The following is a 10,928-nucleotide window of genomic DNA, read 5'->3' on the forward strand; positions in this document are numbered from 1 at the left end:
GGCCCCGGCGGCACCCGGCGCCGTTTGGGGCGGCCTGAGCGGGCGGGGGGCGGCGGCGGCGAGAGCGGGGCCCGGCGGCGGGGAGTCCAGGGACCCGGGCAGCCGGGAGCGGCGGCGGGGGGGCACGGGGCCGCCCGGGGAGGGGGAAAAGGGCCGCTTGGGGCGGCGGAAGAAACACAGATGTCGGCGGCGCGGCGCCATTCGGGGCCCTGAGCAGGCAGCCAGCAGCCCTGTCCTCACCGCGGTCCGCGCCGCGGCGCTAAATACCCGGATGCGCCGGCTGCTGCTTGGAGAGCCAGACAAGGCGCGGGAGGCGGAGAGGGAGGCAGAGCCGAGCCTGCCGGGGGGGACTGAGACCCGCGGACGGGGGGGAGGGGCGGCCACTCACAGCCTGACAGGGGGACCCCAGGCCTTGACTGACAGACACCGAGGCGCAGACCAGGCCCACAAGGGACCGAGCCACAGAGAGGCACCTGCCACCGCCAGGAGGGGACGCCGGTCACGAGGGGGCCAACTCGTCTGTCCGTTGCCAGGAGAAGCCCAGCGCCCGTCTTGCAGGCCGGCCTTCCGCGTGGCCACTGGGACGAAGCATCGCACGTGGCGAGAGTGCGTGGGAGCCAGGGGGCAGCGAGGCGGCTTGAGGACTCCGTGCACAGGGCTCTTCCGATTCCCTTGGCCCGAAGGGAAAGCAAAAGATGACGGAGAATTCTGCCTCGGCTCCTGCGGCGAAGCCCAAACGGGCCAAGGCGGCCAAGAAGTCAACAGACCACCCCAAGTACTCTGACATGATAGTGGCCGCCATCCAGGCTGAAAAGAGCCGGGCCGGCTCCTCTCGCCAGTCCATCCAGAAATACATTAAGAGCCACTACAAAGTGGGGGAGAACGCTGACTTCCAAATCAAGTTGGCCATCAGGAGGCTGGTCACCACTGGTGTCCTCAAGCAGACCAAAGGGGTCGGCGCGTCTGGTTCTTTCCGCCTGGCCAAGGCCGATGAACCCAAGAAGCCACCTCCAGCCAAGAAAGCCAAGAAGGAAGTCAAGAAGGCCACGACGCCCAGGAAAACAGCTAAACCCAAGAAAGCTGCCACCAAGTCCTCAGCCAAGAAGCCCAAAGCTGCCGCCAAGAAAGCCAAAAAGAAGCCAGCGGCTGCTCCAAAGAAAGCCAAGAAGCCAAAAACTGTCAAGGCCAAGCCAGTGAAGGCACTGAAGCCCAAAAAGGCAAAGCCATCAAAACCCAAAGCAAAGTCCAGTGCGAAGAAATCAGCCAAGAAGAAGTGAAGTGCAAGTCTGGGATCTTTCTTGGACATTCTTCTTCACCTCTACTTCTGTAAATAGTTTTCTTCTTTATTCTCTTCTCTCTTTCTATTGCAACTTTATAAAAGACTGGACTGTTATTTCCCTGAAATAGTTAAAATAATTCAATTACTAAAAAAAACAACAACGCAGTGCTGAGACTTGTCTTACAAGTGTTATTGGTTTGTTTTTTCTTCTGTTGTAATCTTAGAGCTCTCTATTTTTTTTAATGTATGAAATACTTATTTGTGTTTTGGGAGCAGGGGGGAATCCATGTTGGATAAAAGGGAATTGAGTTCCCCAGTCTCCTACCAGCTCTAGGGTATCATACAGGTAAATTGGCTGTGCATGGAACTTGCCCATGCCAGAGTGTGGGGACAAAGACCTCTAAATGAAGGGGGTCTGAGAAAAATAACTGTGCTGGAAGATCTTGATCACATGGGATTAATTGCTGTAGCATAAATTACATTTTCTTTAACCTCAGTCTGATGGTTCAGCATTTCCCATATATATATATATATATATATACACACACACACACACACTAATGACAGGGAGACCAGCTCATGATGCATGTGATGTGTCTTCCCCACCCCAGTGAGAGGAATGGGCTGGAGTTGGTAATCTGTCCACCTACTTTGCTCTTGTGGGAGGAGGTTGCCTTTTAACTGAGAGGCTTTAAAACGGGGATCAGTGGAGATTTCCTGGTGGGATTTGCAAAGTGGATTTTTCCTCAAAAAGGCTGGATTTGCAGAAAATCATGGTTGATGGAATTGAAGTGGAAACGGGGGTGAGGTCTAATTCCCCCACCCCCTCAAAAGAAATGAGAGAAAAAAGAGGTTCTGCTTCCAAATGCATGAGAAGCATCATCCTAATCCCTCTAGAATCTGTAATATCTTGTGGGTTAAGAGAAGGGGTTAAGAAAACCATCTCTTCACCACTGACTGTAATGCTGGGTTCTCTGAGTGCTTTCCAACTCTGCAGCGCCCACTTCCTGATCCATAGCTTTGGTATGTAGCCATACATCTACAATAGAAAGGGCACAAGACCAACAGTTTCTTTAGGTGTGGATTTTTTTGATTGGGGGGGGGGGGAGTGGGGAAAAAAGAAATGTAACCGATACTGAATCTGTCAAAAGTTGCTTTATGGAACTGGAGCTGTGTACTGTTATTGCTTAAGGTTGTGGGGGTGGGGGGAGGGGTGGTTGGGAGGGCAGTGTGGAGGGGATATTTCCAATATTCCAGTAAAAACAAAAAAGTATATTTGGTGGGTTTGCTGTTTAAAACCAAGTGAAAATCTCATAGGATTGACGCTTGTTCATTTTATTTTGTAAATGTAATTTGTGTAGGAAATAATTTGCTGTCTTTGTAATTTTAGAGTTTAAAACAACAACAGCAAATAAACAAATAGAGGAAGGTTGAAATTTCCCTCATTCACTGTCTTTTGTATTCTTTAGTATTTAAAAATACACAAGATGGGGAGGGGGACATGGGAAGAAAGGGAACATGGGGAGAAGGGGTTATGCATGTGTGCACACACGGTTGGGTGGTAAGGTGTTATTCCTCTTCCAACTTGAAAAGACACTGATAGCTCTCTGGTTTGTAAGAAGGTGCTGAAGGAATAAGGAAAGTTTGCTGGTTCCTGAACTATGGAAAAACTCTAGACCTAGAGCATGGGGTATTGCACAGCGTCGGAACAATTGAAAGAGATTGGGAGATTATCCAAAGAGATTATCCTCCAAGAAAAGGCAGTGGTGACAAGGGGAATTTCACCAGCATAATGCCACTTGGCTTCTAGGTTGACAGACTGGGGTATCCAAGCCAGAATACCCTGAGCACAGAAAGTGCCCAAATCACCTTCCATCTTTTCTGATTTGTCAATTGCACTCTGCCACTGAAATATTGTCAGTGTACTGAAAGAATCTTTTACTGCATCCCAGCTGGCTGTGGAAAAGCAGACTCTGAGGCCGCTGCTCAGGCATTCTGTTTCTGGGGACCATTTGTACAATTTTGCCAATGCTTTTCTGTCCTGACCTCTGCTAGCCTTTGCTATGCCATATTCTGGCTAGAGTGGCAGATTTAACAGTAAGAAGGGTCAGCAAATGCTGACTGCCTCCCCACTCCTCCGAGTCTGGGTCCCCCATCTCCCTCTCCCATCTGCCAGTGGCAGAGGAACAAAAAGATGGCCCCCGGTCCAGGTTTAGATTGTGGTACCCCACATGCCATCACATATCCCACATTCATTAAAATAAACTCCCTTCCCCCACCCCTGCAGTCATCTCTGCCTCTGCTCCCCCGTTCCCCTCCTCCCCAGCTCCAGGCTCTGCCATCTGCTCCCTCTGGCCCGGGCTGTGTACCAGTGCTGCTGCTGCCTCCTAGGGCGAGGACCACTGCTCCCACCAAAGACAGAACTGCTGTCGTAGGAGCCGGAGCCAGAGCCTTGAATCGCTGCTGCTGCTGCTACCAGAGTTGCAGTCAGAGCCACAAGGAAGAGCAGCCTTGCTGGTTGCTGCTGCCCACATTTGAATTTGCCTGGTCAGCTGGAGGGGAGGAGGGGCCTCTGATCATTGGTGGTACCCGCTAATCAGAATTCATGGCAGAGCCACCATTTTGGAGGCCTCCCTCCCCAGGCAAACTCAAAAGTGAGCAGTGGGGACCAGCGCATTGCTCCTCCTACAGGTTCCAGCAGGCTGCGAACAATGGCAGCAGCCTGGGCCAGGTGTATGTTGTGTGGCTGAGCAGCGCTGAGCCTGCAGGGGTCCTGCAAGTGCATATGTAACCCATACAGTACACCTTCTGGGTGTGGTGTTCTGTCCCATCTAGTGGCACTGAGACCACTTACAGAGTTAACGTGAGTCTGCTCTACAGTCTTAGCTAAGAGCCAGCTGGCTTTTAGCTCATGCAGTAGCGGCTCATGCACTAAGCTCCAGAGGCCCCAGGTTTGATCTCGCCCGCTGATGACCGGGGTCTGTCGTCGTTACACATGGACCCCTGAGCAGCTGCACCACCTGTTCCTCTGCCATCTGCCCCCTCCCACTCGATTCTAGGGTCCCACTCTCACAAGTAACTGAGTCAGTCACCATGGCAAGGGGGCAGGGTTCATCTTGCTGCTTCAGGGCAACTGAATGGGTTGCATGTGTCTACCCTCTAACATCTCACCTGGCCATCAGCCCCAGGGTTCCACCCACCGACCTGTCCTGCTCTGCTTTTGCAAACTTCCCACAGCATTTGAGCATGCCCACCAGTGGCTGGGAGTCGAAGGAATTTCTTACCTATCCAGCAGGGGTTGCAGCCACTGGGCATGCTCCAGTACTGGAGTATGCAGCAAGAGGAGGTTATGGAAACAAACCACGTTTCTCAGCAGCAGCCTGGGAACTGTAGTTTGTTTCCATAACCTCCTCTTGCTGTGGGACACTGAGGGGTGTGTGCGGCACTGTTGCCCTGCAAGAGATCTGTTGCTCACAGAAATCTACTGAGCTTTGCTCATCCGCAAGCTGCCCTTCCAGCGCCTGGTGCATGAAATCGCCCAGGACTTCCAAACTGACTTGTGCTTTCAGAGCTCGGCTGTTGTGGCCCTGCAGGAGGCGAGCAAAGCCTACTTGGTGGGGCTCTTTGAGGACACCAACCTTTGTGCTATTCACGGCAAGAGAGTCACCATCATGCTTAAGGACATCCAGTTAGCCCGGCGTATCCAGGGTGAGCAGGCTTAAAGGCTGCACCCCTGCATTCTGACTACTTGAATACGCCATACGTTCCAGCCGCTCCCACAGCACTCTCTGCACCCATTCCCCACTCTGGTTCTGCCTGTCACTGCTAAATTCTGCAGAGACAATCAACATTTTTTTAGGACTACCCTCACAACTGAAGGATAAATTAAGAAGCACAAAAATACATTCTATTTAGACCTAGACTTCCAACTTAGTTATTTTCACACTGGAAGATGTCTGAAAATGAAAAACCATAAATACACATACAAGTCTGGTTTTAGAAAGCAAAAAGACATTTATTACAAACTGCCTCCAGAGATCCTAAGCAGCAGAAACTATCATTCTTCTTCAAGTACTTGCTCATGTCGATTCCATGTTAGCTGTGTGTGTGCCGCGTGCCCTCCTGCCAAAGATTTCCCTGCTAGTTGTATCCATAGGGCTGACTCTAGTATCCCCTGGTGGCCTGCACTCATGCACCAGTATAAGGGGTGCTGCCGGCCCCGCACTCCTCCGGTTCCTTCTTACTGCCCATGACGGCTGCTGGAACAGTCCTCTTCTCTTGCTTCGGCAAGCCTCCCCTAGTGGTTTACAGATCTCTTCTTGTAAATAGTTAGTAGTTGTCAGTTCTAGTTCTTGTTAGTTAGCTAGTCCCCTTAAGGGACGTTGCTCCAGGGACGGGGCATGCTCTGAGCCTTGGGCTTCAAACCATGTGCACCCTATACTAAACCCATGCCAGTGCCGGTGAGCAACCCCCATTCCAGCTGCCAAAAATGCTTGGGGGAGGCTCAAGTCCAAGATAAGTGCAGGATCTGCAGGGGCTTAGAATCATAGAATATCAGGGTTGGAAGGGACCTCAGGAGGTCATCTAGTCCAACCCCCTGCTCAAAGCAGGACCGATCCCCGACTAAATTGTCAAGCCTGACCTTAAAAACTTCTAGGGAAGGAGATTCCACCACCTCCCTAGGTAACGCATTCCAGTGTTTCACCACCCTCCTAGTGAAAAAGTTTTTCCTAATATCCAACCTACTCTCCCCCACTGCAACTTGAGACCATTACTCCTCGTTCTGTCATCTGCTACCACTGAGAACAGTCTAGAGCCATCCTCTTTGGAACCCCCTTTCAGGTAGTTGAAAGCAGCTACCAAATCACCCCTCATTCTTCTCTTCTGAAGACTAAACATCCCCAGTTCCCTCAGCCTCTCATCATAAGTCATGTGTTCCAGTCCCCTAATCATTTTTGTTGCCCTCCGCTGGTCTCTTTCCAATTTTTCCACATCCTTCTTGTAGTGTGGGGCCCAAAACTGGACACAGTACTCCAGATGAGGCCTCACCAATGTCGAATAGAGGGGAACAATCACGTCCCTTGATCTGCTGGCAATGCCCCTACTTATACATCCCAAAATGCCATTGGCCTTCTTGGCAACAAGGGCACACTGTTGACTCATATCCAGCTTCTCGTCCACTGTAACCCCTAGGTCCTTTTCTGCAGAACAGCTGCCGAGCCATTCGGTCCCTAGTCTGTAGCGGTGCATTGGATTCTTCTGTCCTACGTGCAGGACTCTGCACTTGTCCTTGTTGAACCTCATCAGATTTCTTTTGGCCCAATCCTCCAATTTGTCTAGGTCCCTCTGTATCCTATCCCTACCCTCCAGGGTATCTACCACTCCTACCAGTTGAGTGTCATCTGCAAACTTGCTGAGGGTGCAATCCACACCATCCTCCAGATCATTTATGAAGATATTGAACAAAACCGGCCCCAGGACCGACCCCTGGGGCACTCCACTTGATACCGGCTGCCAACTAGACATGGAGCCATTGATCACTACCCGTTGAGCCCGACAATCTAGCCAGCTTTCTATCCACCTTATAGTCCATTCATCCAGCCCATACTTCTTTAACTTGCTGGCAAGAATACTGTGGGAGACTGTGTCAAAAGCTTTGCTAAAGTCAAGGAACAATACGTCCACTGCTTTCCCTTCATCCACAGAGCCAGTTATCTCATCATAGAAGGCAATTAGATTAGTCAGGCATGACTTACCCTTGGTGAATCCATGCTGACTGTTCCTGATCACTTTCCTCTCCTCTAAGTGCTTCAGAATTGATTCCTTGAGGACCTGCTCCATGATTTGTCCAGGGACTGAGGAGAGGCTGACTGGCCTGTAGTTCCCAGGATCCTCCTTCTTCCCTTTTTTAAAGATGGGCACTACATTAGCCTTTTTCCAGTCATCCGGGACCTCCCCCGATCGCCATGAGTTTTCAAAGATAATGGCCAATGGCTCTGCAATCACATCTGCCAACTCCTTTAGCACTCTCGGATGCAACGCATCCGGCCCCATGGACTTGTGCTCGTCCAGCTTTTCTAAATAGTCCCTAATAGTCACTTCTTTCTCCACAGAGGGCTGGTCACCTTCTCCCCATGCTGTGCTGCCCAGTGCAGTAGTCTGGGAGCTGACCTTGTTCGTGAAGACAGAGGCAAAAAAAGCATTGAGTACATTAGCTTTTTCCACATCCTCTGTCACTAGGTTGCCTCCCTCATTCAGTAAGGGGCCCACACTTTCCTTGACTTTCTTCTTGTTGCTAACATACCTGAAGAAACCCTTCTTGTTACTCTTAACATCTCTTGCTAGCTGCAACTCCAGGTGTGATTTGGCCTTCCTGATTTCACTCCTGCAAGCCCGAGCAATATTTTTATACTCATCACTGGTCATTTGTCCAATCTTCCACTTCTTGTAAGCTTCTTTTTTGTATTTAAGATCAGCAAGGATTTCACTGTTAAGCCAAGCTGGTCGCCTGCCATATTTACTATCCTTTCTACACATCGGGATGGTTTGTCCCTGTAACCTCAAGAAGGATTCTTTAAAATACAGCCAGCTCTCCTGGACTCCTTTCCCCCTCATGTTATTCTCCCAGGGGATCTTGCCCATCAGTTCCCTGAGGGAGTCAAAGTCTGCTTTTCTGAAGTCCAGGATCTGTATTCTGCTGCTGTCCTTTCTTCCTTGTGTTAGGATCCTGAACTCGACCATTTCATGGTCACTGCCTCCCAGGTTCCCATCCACTTTTGCTTCCCCTTTTTGCTTCTGGCCACATACCCAAAAATATGGTTTTCTTCAAAGATAAGGACTGGCTGCTTCCCCACCCAGCCTTTCTATCCAACATAGTGTTGCAATTTCACATCAGTCAAGACATCTTTCTGCTGGTCTTCTTCCCCAAACCTCACAAGACAGAAGAAGAACAGCATCTGCATTCTCTGGACATTAGAAGGGCCATAGCCTTTTATATTGATAGGACAAGACCCTTGTGCAAATCGATGCAGCTTTTTGTTGTGGTAGCAGACAGAATGAAAGGGCTCCAGGTGTCAGCCCAGAGGAACTTGTCCTGGATCACGGCCTGTACCTGGGTCTGCTGTGAGCAAGTGGGAACCCCGCCTCCGGCCATCATAAGGGCCCACTCAACAAGGGCACAAGCATCTTCAGCGGCTTTCCTGCCACAAATACCAATACAGGACATTATCAGGGCCGTGACATGGTCATCCGTGCACATATTTGCGTCTCACTACGCCACTACCCAACAGGCCAGAGACAATGCAAGTTTCAGAAGAGCTGTGTCCCTGGACTCCTAGCCCACCTCCAGAGATGCTGCTGGTGAGTCACCTAACAGGGAATTGACATGAGCAAGCACTTGAAGAAGAAAAAATGGCTACCTATCTTTCGTAACTGTTCTTCGAGATGTGTTGCTCATGTCAATTCCATGACCCACTCTCCTTCCCCACTGTCTGAGTGGACAGCAAGAAGAAACTGGAGGGGTGTGGGGCATAGGCGCTGACTTCTACTGGCGCCGGTGGGTGCTCGACTCCCTTCTGCCTGGCCCCGCCCCGACTCCACCCTGCCCCGCCCCCTCCCGCCCCCATTCCAGCCCCTTCCCCAAAGTCCCCGCCCCAACTCCGCCCCCTCCTTGCCCCTATACCGACTCCTTTCCCAAATTCCCTCCCTGGCCCCACCTCTTCCCCGCCTCCTCCCTTGAGCGGGCCACATTCCTGCTCCTCCCCCCTCCCTCCCGGAGCTTGCTACAGCTGTTTGGTGGTGGCAAGCGCGGGGAGGTAGGTGGAGGAGCAGGGACGCGGCGCGCTCAGAGGAGGAGGCGGAGGAGGAGGTGAGGCGGGGCGGGGAGGGGAACTTGGCTGCTGGTGGGTGCAGAGCACCCAGCCCCGGAGCACCCACGGAGTCGGCGCCTATGGTGCGGGGCCAGCGGCGCCCCTTATACAGGCGCATGAGCGCAGGGCTTTAGGGAAGACTAGCACCAGCCCTACGAATACCACTAGGGGCAAAATCTCCGGCAGCGGTGCATGCGGCACACGCACACCTAACATGGAATGGACATGAGCAGCACATCTAGAAGAACAACGGATATGAAAGGCAGGTAACTGCGTTTTTATACGCTTCCTGATCAACCCCCGCAGTCTGAAGTAGAAAGTCAGGAACTGCATATCAATTCAGCAAGTATGAACCTGTCATTGTGGCAAGGTTTAAGTCAGGAAAACGAGTAGTGCGGTACCACGGAAGCTGCACCTCTAGTGGTAAGGAGCTGATGATATTTCCAGAGATACTCTGCTTGGAACCAGCGCAACTGAAGATCCTGTACGATGAGCTACAAACCAATAAAGCCAAAGATACCACAGATTATCTTAAAACAAAAAAACCAAACCAAAGATCATGTAGATGAGCATGTCAGCAATGAAGCAGGTCAAAGCTGTCTTCCTGCTGAAATAGGTTTGAAGTTCCCATCTGATAAAAGTCACTTTCCAGATTCAGTATTATTACCTGCCCTATTGCGTATGCTTCATGTATTGATTCTTGCCAGTCCACTGGAAGTGATATACCAACTGGACAGTTTCCATTTTTCCCGACGAACTACCATTTTTCCTTTTCATTTTACAGAATGAAAAATGCACTGCATGTAGATTTGCATGCCAACTGCCTAACATACCCATATCTTTCCGATTATGCATACTGTCACATTTGTTGGTTGTCCAGGGATACAGACACTCACAAATCAATGTGGGTAATAGATTTTCAAATGACGGGAAGAATATGTTAACATCAACGTCTCTTAATGGGAGGAGCAAACAACATAAGCAGTCATATAGCAGCTCTACAGTTCACAAAGGGTCATAGTATCAATGCTTGTTTTCATAAACAAGCAGCTGAAAATATTAGGAAATGGCAAGAAATACTAAAAATATTGCTTGACACGGTCAAAATTTTAGCTAGTTTACATCTCTCCTTCCACAGCCACTGTGAAGTGTTGGAGAGCAACAGTTGTGATATGTACTTGAGCATAATCAAGCTACTTGCCAGACATAATACAGCTTTTGCCCAACATATCAGTGACACCAAGAGAACCAAATACAGTACTTGAGCAAGACAATTACTGATGAACTTATGAGTCTTTTGGCATCAGAAACCAGGAGGTGCATGTTTAATAGCTACAAATAAGCTAAGTTTTTGTTACTGTCACTGCAGATGCAACCACAGATATTAGCCATGTTGATCAAATAGCCATTTTGCTTCGTTGTGTTGGTATTGAGCATACCAAAGGAAAAGTAGCTATAAAATATCACTTTGTTAGTTTTGTGGCAATGAGACAGATGCTGCATCCTTGTATGACCAGTTAACTAATGTTTTATTCTGCAGTTATGGATTACAACCCAAATATATGTCTGGATAGTGATATGATGGGACCAATGTTATGGCTGGGGATCATGGAAGTTTGCAAGCAAAATTGAGAGAATAGCTTTCAGGAAAGGGAGACAACGTGTATGCACCATACATCCATTGTCCAGCACATCAGATTAACCTAGTTTTGGTGCATGCTGCTGAAGTTAAGGCCTGTCTGGCCCTGAAGGTTTTCACAACTTTGCAGGAAATATATAAA

The 10,928-nt window shown here is 49.9% G+C and overlaps 1 protein-coding gene across 1 annotated transcript; it reads left to right on the forward strand.

The window, feature by feature from the left end:
- The first annotated feature begins 305 nt into the window (after positions 1-305).
- H1-0 (H1.0 linker histone) lies at positions 306-2,724 on the forward strand. Its single transcript, XM_048833666.2, has one exon. It carries the CDS (start codon positions 696-698, stop codon positions 1,275-1,277), a length of 582 nt encoding a protein of 193 aa, XP_048689623.1. The 5' UTR covers positions 306-695; the 3' UTR covers positions 1,278-2,724.
- Positions 2,725-10,928: the final 8,204 nt, after the last annotated feature.

Source organism: Caretta caretta, chromosome 1 (assembly GCF_965140235.1).
Source record: "Caretta caretta isolate rCarCar2 chromosome 1, rCarCar1.hap1, whole genome shotgun sequence".
Taxonomy (NCBI): domain Eukaryota; kingdom Metazoa; phylum Chordata; order Testudines; family Cheloniidae; genus Caretta; species Caretta caretta.

Bases quoted from the DNA above. Each gene is read 5' to 3' on its own strand.
- H1-0 (XM_048833666.2), top strand. From the start codon at position 696: ATGACGGAGAATTCTGCCTCGGCTCCTGCGGCGAAGCCCAAACGGGCC.